Source organism: Mus pahari, chromosome 10 (assembly GCF_900095145.1).
Source record: "Mus pahari chromosome 10, PAHARI_EIJ_v1.1, whole genome shotgun sequence".
NCBI classification, from domain to species: Eukaryota; Metazoa; Chordata; class Mammalia; order Rodentia; family Muridae; genus Mus; species Mus pahari.
In genome coordinates this window covers 116285182-116300998 of record NC_034599.1, presented here as the reverse complement: position 1 = coordinate 116300998, position 15817 = coordinate 116285182, and the positions used below count along the sequence as shown (strand labels likewise).

Here is a 15817-nt window from a genome sequence, read left to right as displayed (position 1 = left end):
GGGGTATGGGAATCTTTCGGGATAGCATTTGAAATGTAAATAAAGAAAATAATAATAATAAAAAAATAAATAAATAAATAAAAAATTATTTGTTGAATAAAGATGTCTACAGCCTGTAGCTGGGCAGAATAGTTCAGTTCCCAGGTTTGAGGTCTGAGGCAGAGACCGCAGAGAGAGAAGAAGAGAAGAAAGAAGGTGCCATAGGGTAGGAGGATTGTGAGCACATGGCCATGAGAGCCAGCCTGCTGGAATAGGAGCAACCCAGGTAGAGCATGGCAAGTGATATCTCAGAATTATTGACAGGGAAGTAGACAAAATAGCACAGAGGACTGATATCTGCCTAGCTCTAGTGATTTAAAGCTTGTTATAAGTATAAAGGTTCCGTGTCTTTTATTTGGGAACCAAATGATCTAAGGTGGGGAAGAAACACCCAAATAATGTTTACCACAACCAACAATCTTGCACAAACATTCAGTGAATGGACTCCTATCTACTGAGTAAATACCCAGAGTACTATGGTCATGTCCCACCAGGACAGTACATGTGTGTTTAACTTGTGCTGAGGAGGGAAAAAATGGGAGATTGTGTGCACAGAAAATTTTGTGGGGTGGAGGATATGCTCTGTATCTTAATAACAGCAGAGATGATAGTATAACATCTCCATATTTACCAAACTATATATTTTAAATATGTGCCATTGGCCATGTGAACTAAACATCAATATTCAATAAATATTTATTTATTTATTTATTAAGATTTATTTATTATTATATGTAAGTACACTGTAGCTGTCTTCAGACACTCCAGAAGAGGGAGTCAAATCTCGTTAAGGATGGTTGTGAGCCACCATGTGGTTGCTGGGATTTGAACTCTGCACCTTTGGAAGAACAGTCGGGTGCTCTTACCTGCTGAGCCATCTCACCAGCCCTCAATAAATATTTATAATAAAAAGAAAAAGTAAGTCCTGAAGCAAACAAGGGACTTCCTGATTATTTCATCATAGGAAATTATCTGAGTTTCAGTTTCTACTGTTCTGATGAAATAACCAGGACCAAAAACAACTTGAAAGAATTTACAGCTTGTAGTCCATTGTCCAGGGAAGTCAAGGCAGGAACTCAAACAGGGCAGGAACCTAGAGGTAGATGCTGATACAGATATGCAGGAGTCTTCCTTCCTAGTTTGCCCAACCTAGTTCCTTACAGCACTCAGGACCACCAACCCAGAGGCGCACCACATACAATGGGATAGGCCTTCACACAACAATTACTAATTAAGAAAATGCACTACAGTCTTGATGACAGGCCACACTCAGGGAAGCATTTTCTTAATGGAAAGCTCCTCTCCCCAAGTCACACTAGCTTGTGCCAAATTGACATAAAACTAGCCAGCACAAATAGTTACCTTTAACTAGGTACAAGTCATTTCAAACAATGGTTTTCCAGAGCGAGGGGAAGGTGGCAGATGCCTGTGAGTCTCTAACACATGGAGGCTGAGGCAAGAATATCATTGCATTCAAGCCCAGCCTCCGCCACACAGTAAGATCCTGCTCACCTCCCTCAACTTGAGACCCATCTGCATAAAGTATTTTATGTGTATATAAGCTATATTCCAGTGCTACATTTACTGAGTAATGTCCATTTAAAAATTATGTGCTAAGCATTACATCAGCATGGGGAGTCAAATACAGGTAATAAAATATATAACACAAGAGAAATTTTGAGTAAACCTGAAAAACAGACATAAAGTTTTTTGAAAAAAGTGTTCTCTCTAAACAATGATGGCATTTTGAAAACCCTCATCATTTAGATCATCCATGCCAGAAGTCTTTCAGGGTTTTAAACACATGTTCTGTGGAATGAACATCTTACTGCATTCTCTGAGGCATAAGCAAACTTAGAACTTGAAAAAGCCATGTGAAATGCTTTCATGTGTGGCCAGTGCTATCACTGAATATCTTGTCTCTCACTCTGAGTGTCCTAGACACTCCACAAAATTTTTTATAAGGTTCACATCAATTAACAAAGAAGCTCTTCTCACCTGACTTTTAAACAAGCACAGTGAGAAGATATGGCTCATTACCTATGCTGCTTTAGTATGAAGAAAACAACAATGAATTACTTATTCCAGCCCAGTACTAGCAAAGCAGCCATCCACAATCGGTCAATCAAAGCAGGCTTACAAGCTTTATTTACATGGGAAATCAAAACTTATAAAAACTGATCAATGGCATCTGTGCTGGCTAGTTTTATTCAACTTGACATAATCTAGAGTTATCTGAAAGGAAGGAACTTCAGTTGAGAAAATGCCTCCATAAGATCTGGCTGTAAGGCATTTTCTTAGTTAGTGACTGATGGGGGAGGAACCAAGCCCATTGATTCTACAAGAAAGCTGCTCTTCCAAAGAACCCGGGTTCAATTCCCGGCATCTACATGGCAGCTTACCGCTGTAACTCCAGTTCCAGGGAATCTGATACTTTCACACAGACATGTATTCAGGTAAAATACCAATGTACATAAAATAAAAATAATTTTTTAAAAATCTGATATTTATAAAACTATGAATATGAGCCAGGCGGTGGTGGCACACACCTTTAATCCCAGCACTTGGGAGGCAGAGGCAGGCGGATTTCTGAGTTCAAGGCCAGCCTGGTCTACAAAAACACAGAGAAACCCTGACTCGAAAAAACAAAACAAAACAAAACAAAACTATGAATATAGGAAAAATAAAGGGCCTCTAGTTCTAACAATGTAGCATAGAATTAGCTTTTAAAAGGCAGCAGATATAGATTATAGATTATACTCTGCTATTTTGGGGGGGGCAGTCATCTTTACAACTAAAAGTTTAAACAATTAAACCACAGACAAAATGTAATAAACAAATAAAATAACAGTCTTATGGGGAAAAAAGTAGTTATAAAGTAACTATAGTGGACAGAATTCTAAGTTCCCCTAACATTCTTATTTCCTATTATGTAGGCACTGTCCTAAAGATGGAATTAAGACTACTTAATTACCCTTAAAAGGAGGAAATAAGTCTCAGGTAGTAGGAGTAGACCGAGTATGATCATGCCAGCTCTAAAAGCAGAAGACAAGAAAAACCGTCAGAAAGTGGCAGAGGGAGAGAGTCCCATCTGAGAATGGTTTAACCAGCAACTGATAGCCCTTAGGGTACAAGGACAAGAGAGGCACCATTAAAACTAGGACTGATCTCAGGCTGACGGCCGAAAGAGATGTGGACACTGGCTTCTCTACCCCAAGTAACCAGACTTAGTCAACAACGTGAATGAGCCTGGAAATCAGTTCTTCCATCAGCCTCCTAAACACAGGCCTGTTGATATCTTAGCTGTTAGATAATATGTGTTATGTTTGCTTTCTATTACTGGGATAAAACCACAAGACCAAAAGCAACTTAAGGAAGAAAAGATTTATCTGGTTTATAAGTTACTGTCCATCATCAGAGGAAGCCAAGGCAGGAGCCTGAAGGTAGAAACGAAAACATATGCTATGGAGGAAAGCTGCTTTTTGGCTTGCTCAGCCTGCTTTCTTACTCTACTCTGAACCACCTGCCCAGAGGTGGCACTGACCACAGTGGGCTGGGTATCCCACATCAATAATTAATCAAGAAAATGCACCACAGACTTACTTAACAAAACATTCTGGTAGAAGTATTTTCTCAAGTGAATTTCCACCTTCCCAATGACTCCAGCTTGTATAAGTTGACAAAAAGCAAACTAACTAACCAAGATATTTGTATTTTTTAAAATCTTGAAGTTTGTAATAATTTGGTAAAGCAGCAATAGAATAACACAATAAATTTTTTTTCCTATAGAGCCCAATTAACATTCACCTTAAGCCTTGGCCAGAATGTGCCTGCAAGTAGTCAAATGAGGATTAGGGTACCTCTCCCTAGGACACTACAGATATGCTAAACATTGTTAAAGCACAATCTCTTTAACTCACTGTTAATGATAAATCCGTTAAGTTTTTGTTTCTTCCCTAAGCACATCTTCCTGTAAACAAGCAAAGATATTGGAGAAAGGAGGTAATCTGACTTTCTAATTGCCAATTGCAGTGACTCTCACTTGCTGCTCTGGCTGTCTTGAGAACAAAGAATCAAAAACCAAACTAACCAACCAACAACAAAAAACAAATTAAAAACTGCTATGCTAGCTAATCAGCCATCAGAAAAACCCTTATAGCAGCACTTTGAAAACTCCCTGGACATTTTAGGGAAGCTACATTAGGCCCACAACTGCTTGCTCTGGCTACCAAGAGTGTAGTCCCTACCAAGTTGGTTTCAAGCAACTTGCAGGGGACTTTTCCTGTACCACTTCCATTCAGAGTGGAGGTGGAGAGGAGAGACACTTCTTTAATTACTAGCAGAGAGCTACTGTTGTGATCCATGCAAAATAAACAGTGGCAGAACAGATGTGAACAGAGACCATTTATAGAAAGGTCTGCTGTGGTTGGCAAAAATGCTCCTTCTTGGGCTGACTTGGTGAGATAAGAAAGAAACACCCCGGCCTACAATGCTGCCTTATTGTTACCAACATTAGGCTCCCCAAGTCTCTAAGTGGCATTTTCTTGTCGAGTAATACAACGATGATTATTCAATATATAATCTCAGAGATCAAACGATAGATACTGCCCTGCAACTACTATGATAATATCACTAAAAATATTCTCTCTTATTTCTTATTTATAAACAAAACACATGTTTAGGGTTGTGAACACAAAATCTACGTGGTTTAAATCAAGTAAGGTTGGGCCTGGTATGGTGGCTCATGCTTTTAATCCCAGGACTCAGAAGGCATGGGCAGGAGGATGAGTTTGAGGACTGCCTGATCTACATAGTGAGTTCCAGACCAGCCAGGCTACACAGTGAGGCCCTACCTCAAAAAAAAAAAAAAAAAAAAAAAAAATAAAAAAAAAAAAAAAAAAAAAAAAAATCAAATATTGAAAACTTGCACCAATTTGTTTGGAAGAAAGCCTAGATGCAAAAATTAACAAATGGTCTAGTCTACTGTGCAAGAGGAAGAAAGTCTCAGGATGGACAGTGGCCTTCTCTACTATGCAAGAAGGAAGTCTCGGGATGGACAGTGGTCTACTTTGTTTTGAGAGGTTGGGAAGTATCAGGGCATATTTGCTTACTAGTGTTGGACTTTAATCAGGTGAAATGTATCAATAAAAGTCTGCTTAACGGGTGTGGTGGTGCACACCTTTAATTCCAGCATTTGGGAGGCAAAGGCAGGCAAATTTCTGAGTTCGAGGCCAGCCTGGTCTACAGAGTTCCAGGACAGCCAGAGCTACACAGAGAAAGAAACCCTGTCTCGAAAAAAAAAAAAAAAACAACAACAACAAAAAGTCTGCTTAATTAAAAATGCTACTCTAGGCTTGGACTGAAAACAATGATGTCAGCTAACTGACATTTCTACAGGCAGGAGCTATGACTTAGAAACCTACTAGTCACAGAAGCAGTGTCATTGGCTTTGCTGTCTTCTTTCCTGCTGTTCATTTCCTACCACTCATTAACTGGACTTAACCCTGATCTGAAATATGCCTTATGTAGTAAATTTTGTCCTATAGGTTTTTATGTTCCTGAGACTTCATTTCAAAAGCTGATGGGATTTTTAAAAAATTAAGTACTTATAGTCAAAAATAACTGACTAAATATTCTGCAGTGTAATTTTTACTGATGTGCTTGTTTTCACTGCTGTTTTATTTTAAATCTTCACCTGTCACCACTCTGCAGACAAAGGCACTGGCCTTAAGCTATCTGGCTTGGTTTTTCTCATAGGAGAAGAAAAGAAGAAAAGTAAAAGTTGAATCCTTTTGTGGGGGAGGGTGGTAGCGAATGTTTAGTCAGCAAACGTCTGCATTATTTTCTTTTATGAGGTCTTTACTGGATGTTTTTATTGGCTTAGTGACAGAGCAAACTATTTTAAATATTTTCTTTTACCCTAGCACAAAAAATCTTACCAGTAATATAAAAATGTTCATTTAATATACTCAGAAATCAAACTGTGAATTAAGATAAGACTTCTAGGTCATTCAGGACAAAGCTAAACAGTAGGCTTCATATCTCAAGCAAGTCTACTCTTGTTTTTTTTTCCCATCTTTCTTCTCTCTTCCCTTCCCTTCCCTTTCTCTCCCTATCTCCTCCCCTAGTATCATCTCTGATGAGAAATTTTATGTTTTCAAATGAGAAATTTAATTTTTAAAAAAATACAACTAAAGCCAAGTTCTGCCAGGATTTTTTTTCTCAAATTAAGGTTCCTATCATCAGGTTATACTGCACTCTCAACTAGCAAATACGCAAAATGATTAGGCTTCATGGAAAACAAGATAAAGAATCTATCAGATCTGTGGCACACATGTATCTCAAGATAGCTAGCTACTATGTGACCCAACACAAGACTGTAAAATTAACTTACAGAGATTTTTTTTTTGCAATAATTAAAAACAAAAAACAAAAAAACTTACCTTGATTGCAAAGTCCAAGTCCATTGCAATAGAAACATTGCAATGTCAAATTTTTCATCATCAAAAATTGATGAAAAAATTTCTAATTACAAAAAAACTTTTATTGATCTTGTTAAATTTAAAGAAAAGTGGTATCACACTTTAAGCATCATGATCATAATCATTTTCTTCCATTGTGATTTTCTAGTATCTGAAAATATAACTTTACATCCCGTGCAACATACACATCCTATTTCAGGCCACAACTGACCTTTCAAAATCCTGACAAATCACAATAAGGGTAGGCAGTGTCTCATTACTGCCCAAACCACTGTCCCTGAAGTACACAAAGCTGCACTTTCTGTTGCATGGTTTAAAAGGAAAATGTGCGGAATTAACCTACTTTATATGTATTACTACCAGCCATTTCTCACTCATGGTTATTGCCAAGAAGAGAAAAACAGAAAAAGAATGTTGGCAAAGATGTCACAAAATTAGAATCTTGGTGCTTTCCTAATGGGATAATAAAATGGTGCAGCCAATGTCAGTCTTTCAAAAATCTAAAATTAGAATTGTCATATGACCTAGCAATCCCCTGACTTATTTTATTTTATTTTAGAGACTAAAGTTAAAGGCATGGCCACCAAGCTGGGCAGCAATTCTACTTTTGTATATGTGTTAAAAATAACTAAAATAATGGAGAAGCTAGAGAAATTACCCAAAGAACGGAAGGGGTCTGCAACCCTATAGGTGAAACAACAATATGAACTAATCAGTACCCCCAGAGCTCATGTCTCTAGCTGCATATATATCAGAAGATGGCCTAATCAGCCATCATTGGGAAGAGATGCCCCTTGGTCTTGCAAACTTTATAGGCCCCATACAGGGGAACGCCAGGGCCAAGAAGTGGGAGTGGGTGGGCAGGGGAGCAGGGTGGGGAGAAGGTATATAGGGGACATTCGGGATAGCATTTGAAATGTAAATGAAGAAAATATCTAATAAAGTAAGTTAAAAAAAATAAAATAACTAAAAGAAGTCAGGCAGTAGTGACACACACTTTTAATTCCCAACTCTTGGGAAGCAGAGGCAAGAGGATCTCAGAGTTTGAGGTCAGCCTGGTCTACACTGTGAGTTCCAGGACAGCCAAGAATACACAGAGATATCCTATCTTGAAAAACAAAATAAATGAAGGAAGGAAGGAAAGGGAAAGGGGAGGAGGGAAGAAAGGACGGACGAGATGATTTGCTATACCCACATTTAGAATGGTAATAGCCAAAAATATGGAACCAACCTAAATGCCATCACTGGATAAAATGTGGTACATGGCAGTCACACACGGCATTAACATTTTTGTTTAATTCACTTGGTGTTGGGTGTTTTGAGAGTCTCATGATGGATAAATAACTGAAGCTATCCTTGAACTCCTTGTTTCCTCCTCCCAAGGGTTAGGACTACAAAGTATGTGCCACATGTGCACACTATATAACATTCTGGTCAGCTACGGATTATATGTACAACAGCAGATACCCTATGGGCCAAGTGTGTGATAGGCTATGCCATCTGGTCTGGTAGAAGCACATTCTGATATTCACAATATGATGAAACTTGTCTAAAGATGCATTTCACAGAATGTGTTCTCACAGAATGTGTTTTATACTGCAGTGCAATATAAAACTATCCACCATGAATAGTATGCTAGTCAGTCTTCAAAAAAAAAAAACAAAAACAAAATTCTGACACATGCTACAAGATGGTTGAACTTTGAAGCTCTTTATAGGACTGAAACAAGCTAGTCATAAAAGGAAAAATAGTGGGTTCACTTAAATGAGGCACCTGGAAATTAAAGTTAAATCCTCAGGAATAAAAGAATGGTGGTTGCCAGGGTGGGAAGGAATGGAGGAAGAGAGAGTCATTTAAGGAGCACAGAGTTGTAGTTTTGCAAGAACTGAACACATATAGTTAAGATGGTACATTTTTTCAAGTATATTACCAATTAAAAGATACTATTTGTAAAGGGTGGGGACTGGGAAGGGCTGTGATTGGGATGTAAAGTGAATGAATGAATGAATGAATGGAAAAATTACTATTTATTTAGAAATATGACTGTTGTATCATGAAACTGTAGCAACATACTTCTTCAGAAACCTTTAAAAAATTAAGGTCTTAAAATGTTTAACCTATATCTGAGGAAAGACAGACAATATTTTACTAAGTTTGATTAGGGGGAAGAACTCAGATATAAAGGGCCCTCTGACCTCAGTATACCACATGCTGAAGGTGTTTACTCAACCTTCCTTTGGGTTCCAGCAATATCATATCATCTCAGTCTCTCACTGAGTGTCTTACTTACTGCACAGATTCACCAGAAGCCCAATACAATCCCCAAACCAGCCAGTGTCTATAGAAAGCTAATTCCTATCAATTCTACCTTCTTCAAAATTTCCTCATCCTATCTATTCCCTATATACCTCAAAACCCACTAACAATCAGACTCCTCCAAACCAGATCTTAACTCTTCCTTATTTGTTTTTGTTTGCTTGGGTGTTTTTGTTTTTGTTTTTGCTTTTTTTGAGACAGGGTTTCTCTGTGTAGCCCTGGCTGTCCTGGAACTCACTCTATAGACCAGGCCGGCCTCAAACTCAGAGATCTGCCTGGCTTTGCCTCCCCAGTGCTGCGATTAAAGGCGTGTGTCACCAGCACTTGCCTCAGATCCCAACTCTTCAAACCCCCTGTGTAGTCAGTGTAGCAGTCTATCCAGTAATCCTAGTATCTGTGAGAGACAGACAGGAAGATCAGAAAAGAGTTCAAGTCATCCTCAAGTTCAAGGCCAACCTGGCTTCAGGAGACCCTTTCTCAAATAGGACTCATTATTATGAACTTCCACCTAACTAATGTCCCCTGGACACAAATCCCTATCGTCTGTGCCTTATTTCATAAAGAAAACCTTCCCTCCATGCAAAGCTATATGAGTACGCTGAGTGTGCACTGTATAAAACACATTGTATATATGTTCAATGCAGACTGGGAAAGCCTCACATTTCTCCTGACTGGGCAGTTACCATAATGAGAGTGTGCAAGAAAGGCAAATTCCTGAGGAACAGTATTTTTCTTTTTCCCTAAAGTTATACATACTTTTTTTAAAAGGATTTTTGCTTTAGTATTATTATTCAAATATGAGTGTATGTTTAAGTGAATGAAGGTGCCTGTGAAGTGTGAGTGTGTGGGGGAGGGAGAGAAGGGAAAGGGAGAGAGGGAAAGGAAGAGGGATGGGGGAGGGGGAAGGAGAGGGAAAGGGAATGAACGGGCAGGTAAATGGGTGAATAAATGAATGGAAGTGCCTGTAGAGTCCAGAGGCAGCTTTGGATCCCTTGTAACAAGAGATAAAGGCAGCTGTGTGCTACCCAGTGTGGGAGGTGGGAAATGAACACAGGTCCTCTGGAAAAGCAGCGAGTGCTCCTAAGCATTGAGCCATCTCTCCAGCTCAGAAAAAAGAGGGGTTGAGGGGTTTTCTTTTTTGTTCTGCTGTTGTTTTCAGAAGTAAACTACTACCTGACTCAGTGTCTAATAAACATATTCAGCATGTGATCTACATGTGGTTGAGAATAGCTATGAATGCAGCCTGATACACAACCATAAACTTACCTAGCACATTTTTTATATGTTTGTTTGTTTTTCTTTTTGTGCAACTTGACAACACGGTTCTCAAGTATGAACTTTGTAGATGATAAAGACATTTTACAATGTCAAAAAGCTAGATACAACTAAAAGTATTCTTTGCCTTACATCTTGTTTTGGCTGACATTTAAGGAGGAAGGGGGGTGGTACATTTTTCCTATAATGCATTTTTCTATTTTTGCAATTTCAGATTGTGTCTAACATTATTCATGCTTATGCAAGTAGCTTAAAAAGCTAGCTAGGCAGAAGATGGCCTATTCGGCCATCATTGGGAAGAGAGGCCCCTTGGTCTTGCAAACTTTATATGCCCCAGTACAGGGGAATGCCAGGGCCAGGAAGTCAGAGTGGGTGGGTAGGGGAGCAGGGGCGGGCGGAGGGTATAGGGAGCTTTCGGGATAGCATTTGAAATGTAAATAAAGAAAATATCTAATAAAAAAAAAAATGAAGAAAAAAAAAGCTAGCTAGGCATGTTGACCAATATCTATAATCCTAGCACTTGGAAATGGTGGGGCAGAAGAATCACGAATCCAAGCCAGCCTGGGTTACAGTAGCACTGTCTTTTAAAACAACAAAACAACCTAAACTCGGTTTTCTAGATGAAAAACCCATGTGTCAACTGCTTTCTCTTACAAGTAACACAGTTTTACACCTGACTGTCCACAGAGTAAGGAGAAAGCAATCTGATAAGAGAAGTAAAGGTCGTTTGAATAATGCAGTGTAATGGAAAGATCACTAGACTCTTGGCCAACTGTGTTTCAAGGTTGACTCTGCTATGCTTTTTTTTTTTTTTTTTTTTTTTTAATTGCACATCACTCTTTATTACACTGATCTGGAAAGACACTTAGTTGTTATGCCCAAATGAGTTCTGAACCCATACAGTAGAATCAAGCAGCTGGAACAATTCAAACAGTGAAAGACAAAAACTTGAACATGATCCGGGGCACTTCACCTCTACAAAACAAGGCCAAGGGACCCAAACACAGCAAGAGGTACAAGGAGTTTATCCATTGATATGAGGAATAGCTTATTTTCTGAACATGTTTATTAGATAATGAATCAGATAGTAGTTTACTTCTGAAAACAACAGCAACAACAATGACAGCAATAAAACAAAATAAACAGACCACACAGGACTGTTTCAACTGCCACTAGCAACCTCAGAGTTGCTTTTGTGGGCTGATATATGTATATACACTTTTTTTTTTGTAAAAGTAAATGTAACACATAGACTCTGCTATGCTTAATGTGTGACTTATCTGACTAGGACACCATGTAACACTCTTCAATGAAGGCAGACTAAAATCAACCTATGACTACACAGAAGCACTAACAATAATGTACATGAAAGCTCTTCACCCCTAGCTGCTTCGAAAGAACACATGCCAAATTATCCCAGACTCTGTTCTTCTCAAACAGTTCTATATTGAAAAATTCATTTACTCGGGAGATTACAGAGTCAATGCTCATCAGAGGTTCATGAGAAGTACTGAAGAGGGTTAGAGAGAAGGCGGCATTAAGCTATTGATCACACTTTAGATACATTCAAGCAAAGTATATGTAACTATTATATCTCTGGTTCAAACAGTACTCTGGATTGGTCATTCTAGCTTTCAGTCCTCTTGTCTAAGAGTAAACAGGATGCGTGAATTGTATGGATATTTGGTGACCAAACAGTGTGACAATAAATCCTCACTTTTTGGCTTCAAAAACCATAAAGAAGTCAACGAAGGGAAACAAGATTCTCAGAGAAGGTATCGATGAGATACTCTGAATACTTCATCCACAAACCTTATAAAGTATAAATACTCATTTTCAAAATAAAACAATTATTCACAGAAGCTGAATAACCTGCCCAGGACACAAAGCTAGTAGAAACGTTAAGAAGTTTATCCAAGTCTGTTCTGACTAAACTACCTGAGACCGCTCTCCTTTACTCCAGATGTGACCAGCATGTAGACAGGAGAGACAGAGAAAGCCCTCTGGCAGAAAGATAAATAAATACAAACCCAAGATTGAAGTTAGAAGAGGAGCCGCAACCTTTAGCATGGTTTACAGGCAGTAAAGTTACAAAATTATAAAGAACTTAGAATTCAGGGAGTTAAAAAATGTGGGCTGGAACCTGTAGTCAATAGAATAGAAGTGGAGTTGTAACTAGGAATTGAAGGGTGAGAGGAGAACGTCTAAAAGGTGAGATTTTAAGAAGGCAGAGAGATGAGCTGAACAAAGTGTGTGACGTAGTGCAAGAAGTTGTCATTTAATATCCAAGGTCTTCAACACTTCGGGAAGTTTTATACCAATACATCTACAATACGATAATTCTCCATTCTTTGAGACAGGGTTTCTCTGTGTACCCATGGCTGTCTTCAAACTCACTCAAGACCAGGCTGCCTGAAACTCACTGCCTCTGCCTCTTGGGGCTGGTTTAAAGGCAAGCGCCACCATCACCTGGCAAAGTAATTTCTCATATTGCTCTTTTTAGGTATTTTTAAAAATCCCACCATTCCTAGATAGTTCAGCAACTGATCCAGCCTACAAGCACCTCTAAAACAGAATACTCTTTGTCCAGGGTTGTATTTAAAAGTTTAAATAGAGTGGCTAAGGGGGGAGGGGTGAAAACAGATTCTAACTCACAAACTCCCTGCCGAAGAAACCCTTGCAATCAAGTTCTATCTTCACATTTATAGAAGCATCCAAGCCCTAAAGACTGATACGATGTCCATATAACCCAGACTCACAGTTGCCACTTCAATACAAAGCCATCATTCCCACTTCTAAAGGATAAATTCCCTTCTCTTCTGTGTACACACAAAATGGTGTCTGCCTGTAGTGAAGTCTGGACTGGAGAGGATGGTAAGGATTTGAAGTATGAACACTCTTATTTTTTTTTATTTTATATAAAAAATTATTCACAGAGGCTGAATAACCTGCCCAGGAATCAAGGATGCCTGCCTGTATTGAGGTCTGGAGTGGTTAAACTCAGTGCCTGGGCAGCTCAAAAATAATCTTCCTAATTCTCAAGTTATCCATCTCAATTATTCTTCGATGCAGGAAAACTCAACAATATCCTGTAACCTAAGGCTGAGCTACTTCAAGGCAAGGCTCCAAATTGCTTAAACACACCTGAGACTTAGTGTAAGATCATGTTCAGCCCTTCAACAACTATCAGGTGGACAATAACCTAATTTGCCAGTAAAGTACATGTGACTCGGGCCCGACATAGACCAATAAGTACACTTTGCTTCAACTGTCACCAATAGGGTGATTATTCACTTTACAAAGGAAAACTAAACGAAATGTGGAAGGAAGGGTGGCGCTGGGCTTTTCTCAAAGAGAACTGTATGTAGCAAGCAGAAGAGGCACAAAGGGTGAACAGAAGCAAAACATGAAAAGTGTTGGGCAGATGGCCTCCCTCCAAATTCTGGACTCCTAACTTTACACTATCAGTTATTCATAGGGCGCACCCAAACTACATTTGTTTCCCTGCAAACGAATTGGGATNCCTGTGTCTAATTAACAGGATATTTTAACTTGGCTTTTCGAAAGTTATATTTGCTTCTGCTACTAAAGGCATTCCCAGACTATGGTCCATGGTAAATTATTAAAGCGGTTAGGGCGAAGTTATTCACAAACAAGGAGTGCAGGTGCTGAGGGTAACACAAGAGAAATTATCCCCCATCCCCTTTAACCCAGGACAAGCTAAAGTAAAGGTCTATTTTTTTGCACCTCTCAACAACCGGAGGTTGGGTCTCAAAACCTCAAGTATCTGGCTTTGCCAAAAGTCAACATTGCGAGCCTACTGTAGCTGTCAACGCAATCTGTTGGAATAAGCACAGTAAATTCGACCGGCCCTTCGGACATCTGACTAAATTATTGCTGCGCCCTAAGAAGGACCCGTCATTGAGACTCCCAGGCCCAGAAAGCCTGAAACCAAGAGAAAGGTTAGCTCTGCCGGCGGACGCCAGAGCACTCCCGGAGGTTCAGTCAAAAAGGCCTCTCCGGGAGGCCACCCAGGGAAAGTTGGCTGCAGCCGCTGTGCTGCGGACTCCGGCTCGGCTCACCGCGCCAGGCCCAGGGGCGGGCGAGGCTGCGGGACACCGGCCTACGCTGCAGCCAGGCTGGACGGAGAAAGCCCAGCCCGCGAGCTTGGCCAGTGCGGGCCGCACACGCCCGGGCCTCGGCGCCCGCTTGCCCCTCAGCCCTTCCTGTCAGCGGCCGCAGCCCGCGGGACTCACAGCTTCAGATGCTCGTAGGCTGCGGCCGCCATCGTGCACCTTCCACCTCTTCGCTCCACCCGCAGTGTATTCCGATGCCACCCCGGCTCCGGTGCGACCGCTCCCCAGGTGCGGTGGCCAAGGAGCCTCGGTCTGGCCCCACCCCCTCCCGGGTCCTCCTCTCGGGCGAGCACGGGAGCCGGCGGCGGACAAACCAGTGAGCCAGTCGGGACCTGCGAGGCACGCCTCCGATGCGCGGATTGGAGCCGACCAAAGAACGCCGTGACGTCGCCTCTGGGGATTGGTGAAACGCTTTGCAGAGAAAGGCGGAGTCCCGGTGGCTTTGCGCTGAGTTGCGACATTCAACGAACCGACCAGACTGAAGTTAGAAGCAGGAAACATAGTGAAGCTGTGTAATTGGAGATCACTTATCGCGGAAGAGGCCTCCCCAGCACTGGGCCAGTGGCGCAATGGATAACGCGTCTGACTACGGATCAGAAGATTCTAGGTTCGACTCCTGGCTGGCTCGATATGTGCAATCTCTTTTTCTGAACGTTGCAAGGCCTGCTTGAAAAGAATCATAGCTAGATTGTCAAGGTCTTAACATTTTAATGTTGCTTTGCGCAAAATAATACCTTCTTGGCTGTATTTGAAACCCGGAGTTATCTAAAACGGTTTGCAAGTTCCCTAGCTCCCCTGTTCTTAAAATTGCGCAGGAGACTGTGAACGTACACTTACGAAAACACTCTTGAGAGTGGAGGTTTGCAATCAGGGACAGGGACATGCGTGGCCAATGTCTTCCCACCCGAAGACGGAAAAAAATCTCACCGAAAGCTCCTAGCTGGTAGAACACAGGCGGCACTGACATGAGAAGGGCGTAGCTTCTGCTCTTCAAGACAGGGCCCGGGCTGCGGGCCCGGGGGACCGCTACCAGCGGCCTTGGCTAGCTCCGCTTGCAGAGCCAACCTAGCCTCCACTGCACAAGGAAACCTTAAAAATTCGGGAATTTCGCAGTAAGAGGCCCAGAAAAACGAGTACATGTGCATTTTACGTAAGACCTGAGATAGCCAGAAACAGATGTGACAAAGGTGGGTCGGGGAGCGGGGTTCAGCCTATTCATTAACTAGTCACTCGATGATTAAGTTGTCCTAGAAAACATACCCCACTTCCCAAGAGTTTATTAAAACTGTATCAAATAAAGGACATTATTGGGGGCAGAATTAGACCAGGGACCAAGGGGTGTGGCTCACTCCTGCAGTCCTTACTGCTGGATATAGACCAGGCCAGATGGCTGTCTTTGCTTTCCAGAGCGCTGGAATTTAAGGTACAAGATACCATACCAGGCTTCTACACTTCTGAGGATTTAATTTGCTTTTAAAGAAGTTATGGTGGGTTGTTTTTCGAGACCGGGTTTTCCTGTGTAGCTTTGACTGTCCTGGAACTTGCTCTGTGACCAGGTTGGCCTCCAAC

At 40.9% G+C, this 15817-nt stretch overlaps 1 protein-coding gene and 1 non-coding gene across 2 annotated transcripts in view; one reads left to right on the top strand and one right to left on the bottom strand.

The window, feature by feature from the left end:
• Sacm1l (SAC1 like phosphatidylinositide phosphatase) overlaps positions 1-14531 on the bottom strand; it is a 64104-nt gene extending 49573 nt beyond the window's left edge. Inside the window, exon 1 of the mRNA XM_021206008.2 lies at positions 14369-14531. Coding sequence (XP_021061667.1) covers positions 14369-14400 — 32 coding nt within the window. The 5' untranslated portion in view covers positions 14401-14531. The remainder of the gene's footprint in view (positions 1-14368) is intronic.
• A 272-nt stretch (positions 14532-14803) lies between these two features.
• Trnar-acg lies at positions 14804-14876 on the top strand. The gene has a single exon. It is a non-coding gene; the product is annotated as a tRNA-Arg (tRNA).
• The last annotated feature ends 941 nt before the right edge of the window (positions 14877-15817 follow it).